This window comes from Brachionichthys hirsutus, chromosome 18, assembly GCF_040956055.1.
Source record: "Brachionichthys hirsutus isolate HB-005 chromosome 18, CSIRO-AGI_Bhir_v1, whole genome shotgun sequence".
Taxonomy (NCBI): domain Eukaryota; kingdom Metazoa; phylum Chordata; class Actinopteri; order Lophiiformes; family Brachionichthyidae; genus Brachionichthys; species Brachionichthys hirsutus.
Window position 1 is genome coordinate 8,661,454 of NC_090914.1, and position 21,857 is coordinate 8,683,310.

Genomic DNA, 21,857 nt, shown 5'->3' on the forward strand with positions numbered 1-21,857 from the left:
TCATGTTAATAACCCCGTGCGTAAAGTGCGTGATGTCTTACTCAGCCTCACACATGCTCTCCCACTCTTACGCGCTTACTGCTTATACCGGAGGACAGATAACTAAACCGTGTATATTTACTAAACCGCCGGCTCATTGTGATTAGACACTGACGAACTTATCGACTGTTCATCATTTGGGGACGCTGCCTTGTGTCGCTGCTTTATTTGCTGCCCCCCCCCACCAGCATCCGGGTGACTGCAGGGCGCAGACGCAGTTCCTGCCGCAGCTCACTGCGTTTCCGTAGCCGCTTTGCTACCCGCTGAGCCCTGGCCGGGGAAGCAGCTCCAGGAAACGATTGATCCCGATCGAATAACGTCAGCGCTGGTCACACAAATGCCTGGATTAACGCGGATATCGGAAAACTGACTGAATCGATATCCATGACGCGGGTGCTTTTGGAGAGTGCGCTGGCAACACCCTCCGGAACCTGTAAGATGTATCCAGAAAGATATTAACTGTGCGTAATTTCGGCTATCTCGCTAGCAGCTACCTCCTACATCCGATTCGCGGTAGCTCGCCTGATCCGTTCCTTAACCCGTCGCGTCTGCACCGGAGGAAAATGAAGAAGTTCAACATCCGAAAGGTGCTGGACGGCTTGACGGCGGCGTCCTCCTCCCCGGCCGCTGCGCATTCGGGCATTTCCAGGGAAAACGACGCCGTCCAGGAGACTCTCCAGTCCGAGCATTTCCAGCTTTGCAAGGTGGGTTTGCGTGTTTACGCGCAGTGACAGACAGGTGACAGCGGCGCGACCGCGCTCTGGGGCTTCTTTTCAATGAGGAAATCTATTCAGCACGCAGAAACAGCCTGAAAATGTGGATCAGCTGGCGCGTAGAAGTTGAAACTGTGACACCGAATAATAATATTGACTGTCCCGTCGCAGCGCTCGTTGTTTGCCTTGCACAGAATCGTTGCCTGAAGTCACAGTTTCATTATTATTACTATTACGCGTTGAGTGGCTGACACACGCAGCTCCCGCAGGAGTTGGAATATTGAAGCCAGTTTAATGCAGAGTCAGTGGCTGCTGGAAAGAACCTCCCTGCAGCTACTGACCGTGAGGGAGAGCCCAAGGACGAGATCCATAATTCTCATTCAGTGGACGAAGTCAGTTAACCTGCAGTTCAGATCAAAAATGATGATGATATGTATGAGATGAGACGTGCAAACCAGAATACCCCCCGAAATAATCCGCTTTATTTCAGTCAGGTTTTAACTAAGATTAAGTGTGTGGCCCTAAAATCATAATCTGCAGATTTGTGTGTGGAACAAGTTGTGCACACACACACACACACACACACACTGAAAATATCAACGGCAATAAAAGGACTAGACCGGAGGCTGATATAAATTCTGCTCTTTCCCGCAGACGGTGCGTCACGGATTCCCATATCAACCGTCCTCGATGGCTTTTGACCCCGTGCAGAAAATCCTGGCCGTCGGGACTCAGACTGGAGCTCTGAGACTGTATCCTTTTTTCTTTTTTTACACCGGACAGTGGAGGAAACCACATGAGGAAAGTAAATGAATGATGATTCCTGGGACACACACACAAACTTAAAACTTAAAACAAGCTCATGCCTAAATCCGTCCTGTGAATTCACACAGGAAGTGAGCTAACATTGCGACACGTAAACAGCGACGCCGTGTTTATTTTGTTCAGCCTCCTTCTCCAGGAGCACCAGGCTCATTATCTCTGCAGGAGCATGAACAGCTCCTCTGCCATATGCTGGAGAGCCAACCTCATTTACTGTGGTGCACCAGGATACCACCCAAACACGCCCAAGGCGCTACAGCGCTGTGTGGCCCTCCAGGCAGTTGGAACTTTAGTTCACATGCGAGGATAAAACATTAAGAGGCGTGTTCCAGCTCAGGCACATCTAAACAGCACAAAGTTCCGTTCATGCAGGAGAGTCAGGAGTCGAATATTGAGACGAGTTGTAGCGTGATGGAGGTCTCCCTGTTTCCTGTTAATAACGTGGGTCCGTGGCAAAAGCAGAGGAGTCAACAGGCGGTTGATGGGAATGTTTGATTACAGCGTGTCCTCAGGGTTACAGGCCTCCTGGCATGTAAGCAGTTTCCCTTAGCGCAGACCGTCCTGCATCGGGTAGCCCTTCTGATTTATTTAGATTTTAATTAGACGCGGCTCCATCCTCGTCTTTATCCACTCCCCCCAGATTAAGACAGCTTTGCGTTTACAGGGCGACTCCCAGAGAACACGCGCCGCTTCCGCGCTGCCCTGATGTGCGAGGTGGAGCTGATGGGCTTACTGTCATTCAGGCGACGGGTCCATTTATCAAAAGACAGGCGGTATTGATCCACCTCATTGCCGCCGGCGTTTGGAAACGCTTCCACGGCTCGGTAGACAGAAGCTCAATGAGGTGTCTACAAGCAATAAATGCCTGCTTGTGAAAGATCTGTCTCCGGTACAGTGTTTTAATCAGCGTGTTACTGAAATGAAAAGGCATTATTGTAGTTCAACGTGAAAGGGTCAGGCTTCTGTAAGAACGACCCGCCAGCCTGCGGCTTCGTGTTCCTCACGCGACACTCTCAGCCAGGCTTTTCGAAAATGCCCGAACATTCATGTGATGTTTGTTTCACGGAATGTGGAAGTGTTGATGATGAAGAAGTGTGACCTAATCACGCGATGTGTTCAAACTCCTCATGAACCTTTCTCCCGTGCTTCTAGACGAGAGCAACAAGAACTTGTGATCTGGGCGCACGTTAACATACCATTGATTACTTGTTGTCCAGACATGTCGAGAGAGAGAGAGAGAGAGCTGATCAAGTTGATCTCATCTATCTGTGCAAGTCTCATCTGATGCTCCTTCATTAGACGGGTGTGAAGCGGATCCGTTTTGCATCTCAAGGTGTTGGGAGACCTGGATTTCTAATATGAGCTACATGGAGCCGTTTTATATTTACTTTCAAATCCTGAAATTCATTCATTCATTTTCTTATCCACCTAATCTGAAATCCTCTCGCCTGCAGTCAACACGCTCATTCAGCCAAAAAGCTGCTGATGAACGGCGCGTGGTGCCAACGATGAAGCTCACGGGACCTCTATCCCAACTATTTTCCAGTAATGAGGGAAGATATTGACCAACAACCGATCTGGCGAGAATCCGGGACGAGGACGCTGCCCTTTATCCCGCTCCGTCGCGCCCGTGTCCCATTCTTCTACCAGCGCCTGTGTGGGAGTCTGGCATGCTTGTCTGTAATCTTGTTAACAAAACAGACACAGGAGAAAACACGGGCTAGGAGGAGGTGATTGCAGGCAGCACCTTGCATCTCCATTGATCATGCCGTTGAAGCGATCTTACTCATGAATATAATTAAAGTGTGGCATGTTTTTCCTCTTTAGACTCCTTATTAATCGCTGCCAGAGGCCACGAAGCAGACTAAGTGACTCATCGTCCTCCGGTGCGGAGACACAATTTGTGTTTCTGACGAATTCCCTTTCCTCGTTGGACAGAACTGGCTGCGCTAAGAGCTGAAGCCGCGCAGAAAGGTCACGGGGAGAAAGCGAGCCCCGTTGGCAGCAGCCTCCGACTGGCGCCGGCTTCGGCTTCGCCCCCATCGTCCTGCAGAAGCGATGCCCACTGTCGCGCCTGAAATGCTGTTGCAGCCCCACCTTAGTTTGTTTAAGGCACCGAGGGATTGTTTGAGCACCGCTCGGTTCATCCTGTTCAGGCAAATGATGCCGTGTCAGCGCAAAAAAGGATTCACATAGTGAAACGCGGCCCGTCCGTCTGTGGCGCTTGTCTTTGGCATTAAGAAAATGAGCGGCACTGCTTTATCCCCCCCCCCCCCAAGAGATTCTCTGCATGATTAGATCTCACGCTGCTGCCTCATCCTTCTTGTGTGGGTGTACATGATTAGTGCAGACGCTTTCTGTCTGCAAAAGTGATTACAGGCGTCTCGTTTCTGGGCCGTCAGAACTCGGTCGGATCTTATTTGTCTACACGTTCTGGCATCAGTATGTGGCCGCGGAGGTTTCCTCTTTATCTGAGGGTTGACATCTGCCGCTTCTGTCTGTCTGTCGTAGCAGGCGGAGATTCTCCGGCTTGAATAATCCAATAGGAAAATGACAAGCGTTTAAATAAACTGAAATAATCCACACTTGGTTTGCTTTCATGATGTTGCGGGTGTTGAGGAATGTTTGCGTTTTCCAACATGACGTTTTCATTTTCCTTTGACTGAGATGACTTTTAGCTTCGGCCGTGCAGGTGTGGAGTGCTACAGTCAGCACGAGAGCGGCGCCGCTGTCATCCAGCTCCAGTTCCTGATCAACGAGGTTCGGTGTATCACCTGCTCTTTGTTTCCTTGTTTGCTCCCCTTTCACTCTGTCTCTGGTAACTGTCTCTCCCTGTTGTTCCCTTCACACACCGAAGGCCTCGCTTTGGTTATTTTAGTGTCCTATGAAGCCACAAGTAGCCTAAAATAAACCGTTAATATCAACAAAATGTGACCCCGGTCTCACATTGTCCTGTGCTTGATCAGTTACTGATTTGAGTTTTGCATATTTAATTGCTTTGAATTTGATCCAGATTTATTGACATCCCTGGTATTCATTCCTTCATCTTTAATTTTAATTAAATTTGTTCAGTATCCCAGTGTTGAATTCTCTCTCTCAGATTCTCAGTTTATTTCTTTATCATATTTGCGGTTTGTCCTGACAAGGAAATCAACTTGACCCCTGCTGTTTCTCCCTGTAGGGGGCGCTGGTGAGTGCCTTAGCTGATGACAGCATCCACCTGTGGAACCTGAGACAAAAAATCCCAGCGATCCTGCACTCTCTGAAGTTTAGCCGGGAGCGGTACGTTTTCAGCTGCGTGTGTCGTCAGGGGCAGCTGCGAGTCTGAGGCATTGTTTCACGAGTGATTTTGTCCCAGATTGAACGAATTATGCAAAATATCATATTGTCAGGCAGAAGACGGCTAATGAATTGACTTTGCATGTTTGGCTTCAGGGAGATCAAACAACAGAATAAGTTAGCGAACAACAACCTGAGACTGGAACATTATACGGAGCTAAATGAACAGGGGATATTAGACCAACATGGATCAAGTGGCTGGAAATGTAACTTCAGTTATGATGAAGATGAGAGTATGGCATGCTAAGTGCTAATTTGGTTTCTCCACCCCAAGTCCCATTGTTTTCCCGTGGTCCTCCAGACATCCATTCCTTTCTTGCACATCTTGTTGTTTGTTAGAGGCGGATTAAACATAGCAGTCAAAGCGTTTCAGTGCTTTCCACTGGTTCTCCACGCTGGTGTTTTTCTGCCATGCTTACTCCTTTACACCCCCCCACTGCCTCCACTGATCTATATATAGTCTGGCTTCATTAGTGAGACACAGAGCAGGACCTTTGTAATTAAATCTTAGTCACTGGCTACTCCTTCCGGTTGTTGCAGCATGATTAGAGACGAGGGCGACTCTTTGATGGGGTCGAGCGATAAGCTAATGAAACGCTTGTTGTGATGTTTCCTGATCTCCTCTTTCAGAATCACATATTGCCACCTGCCCTTCCAGAGCAAATGGCTTTACATCGGCACAGAAAGAGGAAACATCCACATCGTCAACGTGGAATCCTTCACCCTCTCAGGCTACGTCATCATGTGGAACAAAGCCATTGAACTGTGAGGTTCTTTCCTTTTGTTCTCTTATCTTTGGGCTCGTATGTGAGCCGAGACTGCAGCTCTGCTCGGTGTGAGGGTGGGCCGGGGGGGGGGGGGGGGGGGGTGATTGTACCAGACTGTGTTGTTCAGGCTTCCGGAGGCGTTCCAGTTACATTTTAAGACTGTTTCAACCATGTCAATAAGAAGGAACTCCATCTGTGATGAAGCCAAAGTGGTCCAGGGCATCACTTCTAACCTGAAAAAGCTGGATATAAATGAAAGTTAAACATTAGATCATGGTAGAAAGCCAAGACGTGAGCAGGTCTGCAGCCAGCGCCGTGCTCCATCATTGGGAAATGATAGCATGTGAACTGCATACTATTTACACCGAAATATTACAGTAGCAATTCAGCCGGTTTTCTTCTTCTTTGGTTATTTCTGTCATCTAGTGCTGATGTTTTATCAGTTATGTAGGTATAAACGTTTTCTCTAGCTCCTCCCAGGTGTGTGAACGGCGCCCTTTCCCGAAGCTGCTGCTAGGACACGTCCAGCTGAAGCTACGTGGTCCTGATACCATTTCTGTGTGTTGTTACCGTTATTAGTTCGGTCCAACTTGAATTGATTAGGAGCCGTTAACCACCTTGGTTGATTAGATAATTGCAGGGTCTGATTCTGTGCATGAAAAAAAAAAAGACAGAAATGGAAAAATGTGACAATTATTGGGGGGACGCCTACGCTAGTAGAGGTAGTTCTCACAACACGCCCACCAGGGAACCGAAGATTGATTATTTCAGACAGTAACTGGTTGCTAAAATTGGAAATACAAAGGTGTGTGTGTGTGTGCGTGGGGGGGTGGGGGGGGACTGCTGGGGAAAGCTTCTAAATTGCTTTTTTAGATCGGGATAGTAAATTATGCCGTCAGCTCACATAAATATCCCTGAAACAGAGATGGGCAATGATTTTGACTGTCTGTGAAAGCGATGAAGGAGAACAGCTCTTGGCTGGTTTTGTTTTCTGTTTGTTAGGTTTTTTTTAACTTGATATTCTGCAATTTTCTCTACTTAAAATGAAAATTGTTGCATCTACTGTGCAAGCATATGTATATTTGAGCTATTTCTGAAGTCGTGTTTCACCACGTGTTCACAACTCATGTCTGGTGCATCGTGTGGCGATTAGTGGCCAGAGTCCTTCCCTGCTTTTATTTGCTGCTGCATTTCCGACTCATCAGCAGCAATGAGATCATTAGTCGATGGAGCCAGACCATGCTCAGAGGCAGCAACACTTTCTTTAAACCTCCTCTGTGCCCCTTGCTCTGTTGCCACGGTGATGGCTGTCTCCTCACTATAATCTTACGTGGGCCCTCATGTGACCCGGCTCTGCCTTCCTCGCTGTCTCACATATCAGATCTCTCTTCTGCCCTGATGCAAATGTTAGTCTTGTCTTTCTTTCCTCTCTTTTTGTAACTCTTCCCTAAATAATAACTTTTACTGAAGTTTTAGCAATATGCAAATATTCCTTAATGAACTCTCTGGATGTGTCCGCTTGTGTCTTATCTGCCCCTAAACGTGTGCACAGATCCACGAAGACGCACCCAGGGCCTGTCGTGCACATCAGTGATAACCCCATGGACGAAGGAAAGGTAACAGGAAGTTGGCTGCTGCTTTGCTCTTTCTCTCCTCTTTGGAGAGCTGCTCGGGCGCAGATGCCACAATGTCAATACGGCTCATGCAGCTACAATGGAGAATGATAAGGCAACATTTTCAGCTAATTAAAATATCCACGGCGAATGTCGGGTTTGGGTGTTAAATCAAAGAGAGAGGGTTTCTCCTAGCCTAATTGCTAGTAGACATGTTACACAGAGGCAATTACGGCAGAAGAGATGGGAATATTGATTGAGGCATAAATAGACCAGAAAGTTTTGCACCCTTTCAGAGTCTTCTAAATTCATACAAATTACACATTCCTTTAAACCAAAAGCAGTTCGGGGTAGAATAAAGTATTTGAAGCTGAGTTCTAGTGTGTGTGAGTTTGGTTTGGCTGTGATCAACTGAGTTGTTGTTTTTTTTTTTTGCAGCTTTTGATTGGATTCGAGTGTGGCATAGTGGTGTTGTGGGATTTGAAGTGCAAAAAAGCTGATTACCGCTACAGCTATGATGAGGTAAGGCCTTAGTTCCTTTCCACTCACTTCTTGGGAGAGGTAAATACCTCTCCTAATGTGAAAGTCTATCAAATCGTATGATCTGTGCCATAAAACGAGGCTACTTCAACATGCTAGTGTTATTTTGACAGCTTGAAATCGCACTCTGTTGGTTATTTTATTGGTCTGAGCCCAGCGTTGTGTTCTAGTGGTTTGACTCGCAGAGCTTCTTCAAAGCTTGTTACTTCTTGTTGCGCAGCTGTAAATGTGTGTGTTTATCACACTGTAATGATCTGCTGCTGTGTGTCTTTCAGGCCATCCACTCGGTAGCCTGGCACCATGAGGGCAAACAGTTTGTCTGCAGCCACTCCGATGGCAGTTTGACCACATGGAATGTCAGAGCTCCGGTTAAGCCGGGACAGATCATGACACCACATGGTAGGAACTGTTGTGTGTGTGTGTATATATATATATATATATATATATACTTGTATTTTCATCAAAGAAGAGCCACATTTTACTTTTTGTTATATCTTAAATGTGTTTTTGAAATTTGACATCCATTAGGAAAGCAGCCTAAGGATGGAAAAAAGCCAGAGCCGTGCAAGCCTATCCTGAAGGTGGAATACAAAACGACAAGGGCTGGGTAAGGGTCGATGGTAGCGAGTCCCCGTGCCACCCTGTGAGTTAACTGACTAGTTTAAAATGCACGTCCTGTACTGAGAGGCCTTTCCTGTTATTCTATCAAAACAGCATAGGACAGGTCCGTCCTGCTGTCTGACTGCTTCTGCTGATGGGAATCAGCTGGAAATCTTTCATCACAACAAATCATTTTGGGGTTGCGTGTTAATCAGTAACGACACATTTATTCTGGAAGAGCTTTCCAATATCTCAAGGTCACAAAGAAAAGCACAAAACGTCCCGATAAAAACACACCAAACCTGATCCAGTTATTACCCTTAACATTGTTTCTCCGGTAATCGAGGACGAGGATTAATATAGTTATCATTATAAATTAAAAGTAGGCGCCTCCTGTCATACATGCTCATGAAATGGGGGCAAAGAATCTCCAGAGAAAGCGCAAGAGTCAAATTTAACACGGATTATAGCTTTACAAAATGTACCGACGAAGCACTTAAGATGCATTTGTGTTTTCCCGCAACTCAGAGACCCCTTCATGGTCCTGTCTGGAGGTCTGTCGTATGACACAGTGGGGAGGAGAGCCTGTCTGACCATCATGCATGGGAAGAGTACTGCTGTCCTGGAGATGGACTACCCCATTGTAGATTTCCTAACGCTGTGTGAAACTCCTTATCCAAACGGTGAGCAGCCAGACGCCACTCAAGCAGGACGCGTTTGTCCCTTTGTCTCCGCGTTATGTATGAGCTTGTTACTTTTGCACGGTCTTTATCTTCTCAGACTTTCAGGAGCCGTATGCCGTGGTGGTCCTCCTTGAGAAGGATTTAGTCGTAATAGACCTCGGACAGACTGGGTAAGTATTCTGAATATTGTTGGTATACGCCAAAGCACACGGATCAGACTGGCCTTTCTCAGATACAGGTGAAGAGAGATGGCAGCATGTGGCTAGTTAGCTGAAGCCTCCCCCAGATAGCCAATTAGCGCAGCATTGCACTTCTCTTGTCCACTAGAGAGATGTCTCACCAGCAACAAGTTTCTGCAGGCCATGAGGTTCAATGCTACGATGCAAATTCTCCTTTGCTCCGCTGTGTTTTCCCTGTTACTGTGTTCCCAGCTAATAGCACACTTCCTGTATCTGTTTCAAATTAAGAGCATCCATCTCAATAGACTCGACCATTACAAGACAGACGCAGTTCGCCACCACGTCTCCGTTTGGATGAAATCACGCAACGTAAATGTCCTGGTGGCGGCATGCGCCTCTCTCTCGTCCTCTACTACTGGGCATTTCAATCAGCATAACACAGTAAAGACAGTTGAACTAAACTAACCTGCTTCTAAAGGTCATGTAATAAACACAGGCGTCTATCAACGTCGAAGACAATGGTTCCACTTTTCCACAGGAAGTTGAATTAGTTTACAGCAACGTGGCATCAACAGACGAGCATCGTGGCGACGCGCATTACCTGCAGAGTCATTAGGAACGTTTATTTCATTGTTAGTGTTCGTCTTATTATGAGTTCTGTCAGGTTATTCCACTTTTAGTCCACAGAGACTGAAAGGAAACTGCATGATCACTATATTTATGTTTGCCCCCACGCGTCTCGTGTTGATGTGCTGAAGCTCTCAGGCTGTAACCAGTTTGCACATCTAACCTGCGTTTTTTGTTGGCACGGCAGGTACCCGATATTTGAGAATCCATATCCTCTGAGTATTCACGAGTCGCCAGTGACCTGCTGTGAATACTTCGCCGACTGTCCCGCTGAACTCATTCCTGCACTTTATTCTGTTGGCAGCCGGCAAAAGAGACAAGGTTACAGCAAGAAGGTGAAGGGCCGCCCTGCGTTTCGATCACTGGAGAGATGTGTGTGGTGTTAAACCGGTGACGACATGTCTTCTCAATCATGCATAAAGTTTTGTTCTTTTTGCAGGAATGGCCCATTAATGGAGGAAACTGGGGCCAAGGGACGCAGAGTTACCCAGAGATCATAATTACGGGGTTAGAGATCAACAACGTGTTGATTTAGTGATTTTCTTTTATTCAAACTTGTTGCAAAGATTCAATGAGCTGATATTCTATCGTTTCATTCCCCCGCCCCTGACATTAACAGACATGCTGATGGGTCAATTAAATTCTGGGATGCCTCTGCTTGTAAGTGATTACTTTTATTTATTTTATTTCCCTTTAAATAAAAAATGTCAGTCATATTTATTATTTAGATGGCATATATTATTCATTTACCTTCCCTGTTATATGTTTTTGTTGATTTTATTCTTTGATTTGGATGTTAAATAAACTACACTTGCACATTGTGTTCCCTTTATTAATCTGTCAGAAAGGGTTAAATGTAAAGACACACTCAGCGTCAGAGCGAAACTGTTTTATATTTTCTTTAGTCCTATTGATGTTATCTTGGATTTCTACAGCTGCTGCTGATACTTTGATTCCTCTCCAAGTTATGCTTCAAGTGCTGTACAAGCTGAAGACTGCCAAAGTGTTTGAGCGAGCTCGCGGTAAGGAGGAGAAGCCAAGTGCGGACATCGTGGAGGAGGACCCGTTTGCCATCCAGACCTTGTCCTGGTGCCCCGAGAGCAGGATGCTCTGCGTGGCCGGGGTTTCGGCCCATGTAATCGTTTATCGCTTCAGCAAGCAGGAAGTCACCGCTGAAGACATGCAGGTCAGTGGTGGATCATTGACAGAGATACTAAATGTGCAGGTATCATCAGAGGAGGTATAAATAGGAGCCTTTTAGTGACGCATCATTTCTCCTTTTCCAGCTCTTGGAGGTGCGGATGCAGTGTGAGTTTTGTGACGGAGACTCCCCTGACCCTGGAGGGGAGCAGACCCCCACCCTGCCCACACCGGGAGTGTCCTCCAGCCCCCAGGAGAGCGAGCCTCCCACTCAGCCCTCCACAGGCAGCAATTCCTCCGATGGGCCCAGGGACAATATACCATGCCTGCAGTACAGAGGATTACATTTTTCTTTTTTATTTATTTGCTAGAAGTAAATGATTGGAAAATGTTCACAGGGTCAACCATTCACTCTGAGGACAATTACAAAAATTCTGTCAGTGTTTGACAGCAAAAGTCTCAAAGGGGGATTAAGAATATTAAGGAATGATACTGTCAGCGTGCTTTAGCAGCAGAGCGGTCCCTCATTCATTCACACTGTGCTTTCGATGCAGGGTGCGGAGTTCCCCTTTGAAGCAGTCTCCAGGCTACCAGGTGGAGCTGGTGATCCAGCTGGTGTGGGTGAGCGGGGAGCCGCCTCAGCCAATCACCAGCCTGGCTATCAACTCCTCCTACGGCCTGTAAGTCTCCACACGTCAGTGATGCTTCATCCTAATACAGTATTATGCGTTTGTGCGGCTTATTTAGATTTTCAAAGCAAACGCGTCATCCTGGCGGGAGCTCATTGCTTTCTGCGTGTTTCAGGGTGGTGTTTGGAAACAGTAACGGCCTGGCTGTGGTGGACTACCTCCAGAAAACGCTCCTCCTCAACATGGCCACATCAGAGCTGTACAGCCCGTCTGAACCCTACCAGAGGCAGCCTCGCTCGCCGCGCAAAGCGAGACAGCCCTCTGGAGGTGAGCTCCAGCAAGTCCCCGTCGCCACGGCACTCGCCTGCCAGAGCAGACTGAGTAGTTAGCGGAGCCTGATCTGACACTTGGCTTTAGCTCCTATCCCTCAACAGGGGGCATCACTGACGGGGTCGCCATCTGTTCAGTGGGACAGATCAAAGAGTGGAGCAGAACGAGGGCTGCATTCGGTTTAATGACTTGTGTTGGCCTTTCTGTTTCTGCCGCGTCTCACTGTTTCTGTTCATTCTTTTCAGTCTCGGCGGTCCGGTGCTCGACTCAAGCCCACTTTTCTTTCTGTTTTGCTCTTTGTGATTCATTCACGTTTGTGTTGGTCTCTCTCTGTGATTCGGTAAAGACATTCCAACTGTGACGTCTTGCATGCCCCGGCTATCTAACTTGTATACTGAGTCTGTGAAAAAACTACGTTCATCTCACCTCAGTAAGTTGACTTGCTTCTTGCCCTACCTACAGTAGCATTAGAGCTGCACAACATGGGTAAAAATCTGACTGGGGTGGGGAAGGGGCACGGATTTCCAGACTTCCAGACGTGGTTTTTCTATATATATTTTGTTTTATGAAGACCAGAGATTCCGCCAGATGACTAGTGCAGGCCTGGCTCTAAAGGATGATCATTCCTTCGGCATTTTTAAATGATGCCTGCTGTTTGCTTTTCCACGTAACCTCAAATGTTAAGTTCACGACTGCAAGCAGGAAGAGAACTCAAAGTTCTTTTGGGGATTTATAGCAGTGCCTCCTCCTCCTCCTCACTCATATTTTTCCATCTTCGGCGACCCGCCCTGTAGGCAGCAGATCAGTGATAGACGCTGGTCTCTTATTCACTACACTGCAGTCCCACCCACCCTTCATTCAGAGAGGTGACCCTTGAATCTTTCCATCTCACGTACCATCGGCAAGGGCGCAGATCTCATTAGAACGTATGGGCAGGCAGGAAAGAGGGGAAACTACTGCTGGAGTTTCTGGACAGACCCAGGGGTGGAGCAAATTAATATTAGAAGTCAAAAGTTAGGAATGTCCAAAACTTCTGGCGCTATGCTTTTCATTAAAGGGTTTGAACTTGATGTTGAAACTACCAAAGAGAGACTACAAATATGTCTTTATCATGCTGCACATCTGTCCAGTGTGACATCATCGTAATCGTTGGTTCAGACCATTTAGATGTATAGAGGCAAAATGAATTATTTCACAACTGAATTGGCCATGTTTGGTCTGCCCCGTCAGGATCTGCGCCCAAAGCTGTAGGAATCGGCATAGCTTTAGTTACATTTTCTGAATGTGTTCCGTTGTTACTCCCACAGCACTCTGCGATTCCAACGACGGGCCCAACATCTCAGAGGACCGCTGCAAGTCACCTACGTCAGGTAGGATTCCCCTCGCCCCATACAAGCAAGACCGATCCTCTAATTATAATCTTTTGGAGCTAAACATTTTCACACAATTCCATTTGGCACATAGGATCTACCTCCCCTTGCAACTCAGATGATGAGCGAAAGCAGAGGTTCTTAGAGAAGGGTACTGTATCACCAAGAGCTTTAAAGTTAAGCGTTAAAAATGTCTGCCATTGTGTGATTTGTCTCTTTGAACCCTGTTTCCAGTGAAGTCCAAAAGTAGGCGCTTTTCCAGGACGGTTGCCAGTGACTTTGGTACTGTATCATCCAGATGTGTTCACTCTGATCACGCCTTCCTCCCTGATTGACAGCGTCGCTCTGCCTTAATCCGATCTGTGCCTCTTGTGCCAATGAAGGAAAGGAGTCATTCAAGACATGGATTTGCACTAATCACTCAGTTTGTTGGGGACTTTGATTAAATTAATCGTGATTCAAATGCATGACAGAAAATCTTCACAATCCCAAACCTCAGATTTTCTATGCAGAGGGGCAAAAACAAAACAAAAACTTTCTGCTGTTTCCACATAAGAATTGGAAATATGATTCCAAATTACTTATCTGAAAGCATAGAAAATCTGCATGGCTCATTCTTTACAGTACTAATATCTAACCATGTTAGTGGATGTTGAAATCAGCTTTGTATTGATTCGCCGTGTGATTCTGATTCCAGGGTTTCAGCTGTGTTTGGCTGCCACTCTCCTCCTCCCACTCGCTTTGCATAATCATGTTCACTGGAATATAATCACCCTGTTTCTTCCCTGCCTCTCGCTTTGTTTGACATTACAGGCCCTTTCGGTTGCCATGCCTCTCAGCCTCATTTATATTCTCAGTGTTTCTCTAAGGGTGGTTATAAGGGTTAGCAATGGATCCTGGTTGTAAGCAAACATCAAATCATTATCTATTCACCCCCCCCCCCCCACGCTGATGGACTATTTGGGTAAAGGTTCTTCATCCACGGCTCTCATCAACGACATGAGAAGATGGAGACAATCTAGCACGAGTGAAAATAAGCATAAAGTGACTCCACAGAGCTCGTAGGAAATAATCCAAATCTCCAGAAGAGCTGAGATTCAGAATTGAATTGGGATTACTACAGTGAAGATTTCAATTAATAAGAACGTGGCAGTTATGCTTTTCACTATCAACTGTAGATCGCTGCACTACCGAAGACTTGGGTTGCACCTTTAGAGCTGTGTGGAGTCATCTTCGTTTAAGCAGCACAGTTTCACTGTGGCGTTCCCGAACCTGACCTTCCATCGCTATGGGGACGAGGAGATGCTGATAACTCATGACGTTGAATTCTCCTCGATGAGTGAAATGTTTCTTTGAAACATGGCATAAAAGGGCTGTGCTTACGACCAGCAACAGTTGTCTTTCAATTCGTGTCACCACTCTTTAAGAATGAATCAAACGCAGATGATTTTATATTTCATTTGATTTATTTCAAAAAGCTGTTTTTAGCCATCAAAAAAAAAAGTCAAATGGGAGTATTTGTTTCTGTTACAGCCAAGATGTCGCGGAAAATTAGTTCGTCTAGTGAGCAAAAGCCAGACAATGGTAAGCCCAACCGAGCGAGAGCCTTCGCACTCTCCTGCAAGGTGTGCGTTTTTGTAACTTGAATCTTCTGCTTATTTCAGCTCGTAGTCGTGCAGTATTTCCGTGAGAGCGCTGCTTAAGCTCTGATTGTATGCTGTTGTAAATGTGAGACTCTGTTTGCACTGTGAGCAGCGCAGAAACCTCAGCAGTGGCGCTCTCTCACGTGTCCAAAGCGCGCTCATTGCGCAAAGGAAGGAAATGTGGCACCCGGGATGATCGCGAAGGGGGGCGTCTATAAATCTAAATCCAATCCCAACTCCTGTGAGTGGACCAGTGCAGGTCCGGCTTGGTCTGAAGTGGGATAACTGGAACTAACCCCACCAATGCTTGCGTTTTGGCTCTGAAGGGGTTGGTACTAATCTTGTAGTGTACCGTTCTTCCTGAGGACGCTTCGCTGACCGGACTGTTAAAAATCTTGCTTTTCTTGTTTGCAGTGTTTCCTTGCGAGGATCACACGTGACGGGCGGCGTGTTTAGCCTTCCTCTGTTCCTCACAGATCTTCTTGTGTCTGTCAGCATCCATTGTTTTTTTGTAAATGGGGTAAAAGCTTGCGTTTCGGCCGACATCAGCGGCGTGATGAGGCCTGAATAATTCTGCTACGATAAAAGCACGTATTCCTTGGGAGTGCCCGTAGTACTACACACAAATCTGGAATGTCATTTTTAACATTGAGAATTGAATTGTAAAAAAGTGCATCATGGAAACCCTTTGAAGAAAAGGCCATCCTTGGAAGCCAATGAGAGCTTCTTGATGTCAAAAAGCTTTTTGTTGAGCTTGGTAGTAGAATCTTGCTCTGACTTACTTTTCTCTTGCTCTTCATGACCAAAAATAATTTCCACCTTTTCCTACTCCCCGTCCAGATGCCAAGGATAACTCATTCAGCCGCTCGCGTAGTTCCAGTGTAACCAGCATCGATAGGGAGTCCCGAGAGGCCATCTCAGCCTTTCACTTCTGCGAGAGTTTCCCCAGGAAGATGGACACTCTGGTCAGCCCCTGTCTGCTGGTGGGAACCACGCAGGGCTCCGTGATAATGGTGTCCCTCAGCCTGCCCCCCAGCGGCGAACAGAGGCTGCAGCAAGCGGTTGGCATTTCTTCGTGCGGTAAGACGCCGAGTTTGAGGATTCACCAGAAATGCACGGCGCCGTTCTCCGATGAACTATTATTATCCATCACTGGCAAGCTGAGGAAAAGCAGAAATACTTTTCTGATTCTCATTCTTCAGGAACTCTGACCGAGCTCAAAGGAGGCATTCTGACCATGGCCATGTTGGACGCCACTGGAGCTCTGCTGCCCCCCTCATATGAACCTTGGTATGACCAAAATGCCTCAGAGGAGGAGCGGGAGAAGAGCCGGAGGCGCAGGCCGGCCTCCCCGCCTACTTCTCAAGAGGGACAAGACTCCCAGTTTGCCGTGCTGTGCTCTGAGAAACAGGCCAAGGTCCTGGCCTTGCCCTCACAAACCCGCATCCACAAACACAACATCACAGAGTCCTCCTTCGTGCTGAGGGCCGACGTCGTGCAAACGGCCGGCGCCAACTGCATTGCCTGTTTCTGCGCCAACGGCCACATCATGACTCTGAGGTATCGTTTGCCCGGGGCAATAAGACGTCGGAATTGTATTGCATTAATTACAATGTGGCCTGAAAACCCATTCGTATGCTCCCAGTTTACCCAGTCTACGACCTCTGCTGGATATGAACTACTTGCCACTGACAGACATGCGCATAGCCAGAACGTTCTGCTTCTCCAACGTGGGACAGGCGCTGTACCTCACCTCAGCTACCGAGATCCAGAGAATCACCTACAGCCAGGAGACCTGCGATAACCTGCAGGTCAGTTACTCCTCGGTAATGAACCGGAGTATGTAGCACTGTGGTGTGATTACAGCATGGTAGGAATCATCTGGGTCAAGAGTGACACCCAGTGGAGACATTCAGGGCTTTGCGCTGGTCTTCAGTCAGACTGGATATCGAACGCTTTAAGACCGGCCTGAGATCTCTAGCGTTTTTGATTAACGTTGATAGAACATTTGTGTCCATGATTGGCGCCTAAAGTGTTTTTGAGTTGAAGCGGCCGTGTGCTGATGGTTGAGTCTTCTACAGGAGATGCTCAGTGAGTTATTTACTCCGGTGGAGACGCCCGAGGCTCCCAACAGAGGCTTCTTCAAAGGCCTTTTTGGAGGAGGAGCACAGTCCCTGGATCGGGAGGACCTGTGTAAGTACGCAGAGTACACAATCAAATGATGCTCCTTTTAGTCTTACAATCCGTCTTGTCCTTGTTGTCATGTCATTAAGTGGATTTCTCTTTGGTAGTTGGCGAAACGACTGCAGGCAAGGCCTCTCGTAGCCTTGCTCAGCACATTCCCGGCCCAGGGGGCATGGAGGGCATGAAGGGCGCGGCGTCTGGGGTCGTGGGGGATCTGGCCCGTGCACGGATAGCTCTGGATGAGAGAGGTCAGAAACTGGGCGAGCTGGATGAAAGAACGGCCGCCATGATGGCCAGCGCAGAATCCTTCTCCAAACACGCTCATGATGTAGGCACTTCCCTCGACGGCGTAAAACCATTGTTCTCAGTTTGACTTCTTGTCTTTGACTCTTCCTCTTTTCTCCCTTCAGATGATGTTGAAGTACAAAGATAAGAAGTGGTACCAGCTCTGATGGCAGCATGCGGAATGTTGGACTCTGTGATCTCTCAAGAGCTGCAGGTTCTCCCCTCTCTTTCTCTCCACCCCCGGGGCGGTCTACTCACACAGGCTTTTATTCTCAGCACAATATCATGAACTCTGCTTTACCCCAGTCTCTGGAGCACTGCAGTGGAGAAGACACTGGCTGAGCCAACGTCACCAGTGCGTCAGGAAACGGAAGAGAGGAAGCCCTTAGGAATCCCGCTTTCTATTTCACGCGAGAGCAACGATGTTCACGATGAGTCTGCAGAACAGGAGAGCGGGAAACCTTCTTATCCATAAGTCATGCACTCGCCTATATCGCGCACACAAACACACACACACATATATATATATATAGATATTCACACATTGTTTCTGCAAGAAGACAGTTGTGGAAGATGTACTTGTGGAGGCCTGATTGTTCTTGTTTCCTTTCTCTGCCCTTTATGGCGTCTGCCAAACACTTGAACGAGGAGAAAAGTCTGATGACACTGTAGTCTTTCAAAACCGGCTGTCTTTAAGAATGATTATTCAATGAAGGACTTTGCGTTCTTCTACTCTGGATATTTTTTTAAGCGTTTTGTCTGTTCATGTCACCTTTCAAGCACTTAAAGCCGCAGGGAATCGGCTGGGAGATGATGAATCTATTGCCACTCACCATGTAAGGGCTGGTAGTACGCTAGTTCATCACCCACCACTCCTCTTACAGCGTTCCCAACCTGGGAAGATGAATGGCATCGGTCACTTTTGAATTAGACTATTTATTGGAACAGTAATTTACGTTTCCATGTTGGGCATTAGACTTTAATTTCGATGTTGGGCATTAAACTATAATTTATATGACAATGCTGAAAATGTTTACCCTCCTTGAAGAGTTTACATTGATCCGTTGGAAAATGATTATACACTGGGAAACCCCTTTATAGCTTGCAAGGGGCTGCAGCTGAGTCACTTATGAAGGATGATTTATTGAAGGGCGAGTAAATGACTCTCCTCCAACAAAATAGTTTATGTAGCAGGTCATTTTCACTCATTATGAACTCTCCTCCAACCAACCAGAAATGACATCAATCATGTGACATAATCCAAGTCTGGAGAAGACTAATTGAGTTGGAGTTTAAAAAAAAAGTCTTCATAATTTTCGCTATTTTGGAGAAGACTGGAATGCTGTTTTGCCATAAAGCTACAGAAATGCAGCAGAGGTTTGGGTCGATGATATTTTCATTTTGAATGAAAGTGCTAATGCTGTTTTTGTATCTGTTGCTGCCGCTAGGAATGACCACGCAGTGCTGTCGGTCATCTCTGACCCGTTCTCTCCGCCTTCGGCTCACGATGCATTAATGCTAACCTCTACTTACATGTATGTCTGTGTGCTTGTGAGCATACATATATTCAGGAAATATGTGTATGATCGCCAATATTTATTATACATGCAGTGTAACACAATAGGTCTTTTGAGGTTTTTGCTTGACAGTGTTTTTTTCCCAGTGTGATTAACTCTATTGTAATCAGATTTCTTTTTTCATGAGTTGGACGGGGGGGGGGGGGGGGGGGGGGGGGGGGTTGCTGCTATTTGGGTCAATGTAGGAGCATTACCCATCGGTCTTTTATTTTGATAAGAGATGACGTCAGCTGCCAGTTGTAATTAAGGAGGACAGCTGGACGCAAATCTGGCAGTGCAGGTTCAGGCAATGTGACAACTGTAATGTTTGCAACCATGTTTTATGACACCAAAGATTTCAGAGTTGTCCTCAATTTATTTCCCAAACTGGTGAGAGTCCGTCCGATCTGTGTGTCCGTCCGCTCTGAAGTCAAGACTGTGCGTTTGTAAGATTGGCGTTCGCTTCTTCCTGCGGGCACCCTCATTACCCAAACTGCTGAGTTCAGAGGATGAAGCGGATTTGAAGAGTTTCATTCCGAAATCAGTTATCCATTAAAAATAAAAAATAAAAACATAAAAAATCATGGCTATTACATTTAAACTGTGTGGGGCTTTTATCTCTTGGATTTTCGAGAGAAGCGCTATCAATTATACCAAAAATCTATAATTCAAGATGGATATCAAACGTTTGGGAATAAAACCTTCCTCTTGCTGGCTAGTTTTAACCTCCTCTGTATACTACTGAGTTAAGCCCGTTTCAAACAGCAGTTATGTGGGTTTTGCACTATTTTTGTACTTAAAATGATTTTATTAGTATGATTTTCAGCTTTTTTCTCATCTCATTTTCGTATCGTTTAAAAGGACCAAATCGTGACGGAACCTATGCTTATCTATGCTGATTGCTTCACTCTCAGATTTGTTTTGTCAATGTCAGGTTTAATGATGCTAATGATATATTTCTATATTTGAAAACGTTTGTCATCTGCTAAAAATGAATACCTTTAATGTAATTATGAAATGTCGAGACATATAATTGCTGATCATCCAGACATGATAAAAAACATTTTCGAGTTATATATATATATATATTTAACATCTCAGTCCAGCTTTGCTCCTGCAGGAGGGTCACCTCCTCTCTGGGAGGCCCCTGAGCCTTTCTACAGAGCCTTGACTCGAATTTAAAGTGCTTCAGTTTGCTACATAAATGTCCTAAATGGTCTCTATTGCACATTGAAGGATGCATGATTAAGTGTTTACAACCATGAAAGAGCCATGTATTATCCCTCTTACAGTTTGTCAATTGAACAAAAATGTCCCGTCACACCTCAGAAGCGTGTCCCATTTTCATTTGATCCTGCCAAATGTGTAATTGTGAGAGAACATGTTTATTTTATTGGTACATCTGTGTGTTACCGTTTGCTTCATAACAACTTTCCCCACGCTGTATACAAAGCGAGACTCGCAGCGACGTGCAGGAGATGCTTCTCAGTCGCCATACTTCCATCCATCCGTCTGTCTGTCTGTCTTCTGGGATGAATATATCTGTGGCGTTGCAGTATTTTCTCACAGTAGGCAATTTTTGTACAGTTTTATTAAAAGAAGTTTCACATGGATGTCTGACTTGATCTGCTGCCACAAACAATTTAGACTGTAGATACAGTATACAGGATATATATAAATATATATTATTGTGCAATGGAAAAATAAATTTAAAACCAATCACGTGTTTTTGTCTTGTGTTGTCTGCGCCATCATGTATAATGGCTTTAACATTTATGGTTAGATGCGAGTTTACGGTTGTATTTTGTGGAGGAATATTTTGAAATGCTGCATAATTCTGCTTTATCATTGTGTATATTTGATTTCAAAAAGGAAGACTATTTCCATTTGTCATTTAGAATCGACTTGAATAACACATTGACAATATTTTCAAATATAATTTCATTCCTTTTTTGTTTTTAATTGGTTTGATTGAGTATCATTGCTTTAGAAATAGTCTCAATTGTCTGGAACCACATTTCCCTGAATCCCCTGCAGGAGGCGCCACTGCTCGTGGGGGGATAAAAACACCAGCAGTGAGGCTGAGCATCCTCATCCTCATCCTCACTGACCGAACCGGCGGTGGCGCGGAGAGACGGTGAAGTTGAAGCCCGTGAAAGCTCGAAAGGTCTTTTATTTTCTGCAACTATTTCGTCGGAGCGGCTGAATTTACGCAAATCTTTCCGTCGCTGCTCCGGGGGAATGTTTGAGGGACGTCTTGCGCTATTAAACGAGACAAAGAGGATGGAAACCGGCGGAGGAGACGCACACCGTTAGCCTCTACTTTATTATTTTGCCGGCAGAGGAACAGAGGATAAACTCGGTAAAAATATATATGAAATTACTTCAACAATACAAAGTAAAACTATTTGGAGTACTTTCGTCATATCCCAGCTGAAATGCTGCGTATTTAAACCCGTTTTAATCATCCCCAAAGGGCGTTCAAGTGATTTTGGAGTATATTTGCGCAGGAGATCATCTACTATTAAACTATAAGTGTTTAATGTGCACTAACTGTGCTTGTAATTGCAACTTTGCGTTCTGTAACTTCCCAAAGACGCATAGCAGCCCATTAGTGCGCATGTGCCTGAATTTCCCACCGAGGGATCAATAAAGTGTTCTGATTCTGATCAGCAACAAACAAACAAACAAACAAAGCTTTAGGAGCTCCAGCAGTTACAGGTGTTTGTCTGCTCGAACCCCATCCGGCGGCTGGTAATGGACGCGCCTGTGTCCTCCTAATGTCCTCCTAATGTCCT

At 46.0% G+C, this 21,857-nt stretch overlaps 1 protein-coding gene across 1 annotated transcript; it reads left to right on the forward strand.

Annotated features, from left to right (window-relative positions):
* The first annotated feature begins 602 nt into the window (after nucleotides 1-602).
* Nucleotides 603-17,670, forward strand: stxbp5b (syntaxin binding protein 5b (tomosyn)). Its single transcript, XM_068751598.1, has 29 exons — nucleotides 603-743; nucleotides 1,407-1,504; nucleotides 4,253-4,334; nucleotides 4,756-4,856; nucleotides 5,544-5,678; nucleotides 7,233-7,296; nucleotides 7,732-7,815; nucleotides 8,109-8,232; nucleotides 8,362-8,440; nucleotides 8,962-9,116; nucleotides 9,214-9,286; nucleotides 10,110-10,257; nucleotides 10,362-10,429; nucleotides 10,542-10,582; nucleotides 10,888-11,108; nucleotides 11,209-11,393; nucleotides 11,617-11,742; nucleotides 11,867-12,018; nucleotides 13,329-13,391; nucleotides 13,486-13,542; nucleotides 13,626-13,673; nucleotides 14,925-14,975; nucleotides 15,147-15,275; nucleotides 15,875-16,114; nucleotides 16,237-16,594; nucleotides 16,680-16,845; nucleotides 17,116-17,227; nucleotides 17,326-17,546; nucleotides 17,629-17,670. The coding sequence occupies exons 1-29, from the start codon at nucleotides 603-605 to the stop codon at nucleotides 17,668-17,670; spliced, it is 3,564 nt and encodes a 1,187-aa protein (XP_068607699.1).
* Nucleotides 17,671-21,857: the final 4,187 nt, after the last annotated feature.

Bases quoted from the DNA above. Each gene is read 5' to 3' on its own strand.
- stxbp5b (XM_068751598.1), top strand. From the start codon at position 603: ATGAAGAAGTTCAACATCCGAAAGGTGCTGGACGGCTTGACGGCGGCG. The intron at 10,583-10,887 runs GTAAGTGATTAC...TTCCTCTCCAAG, and splicing joins ATTCTGGGATGCCTCTGCTT to TTATGCTTCAAGTGCTGTAC. The intron at 16,846-17,115 runs GTCAGTTACTCC...AGTCTTCTACAG, and splicing joins AGACCTGCGATAACCTGCAG to GAGATGCTCAGTGAGTTATT.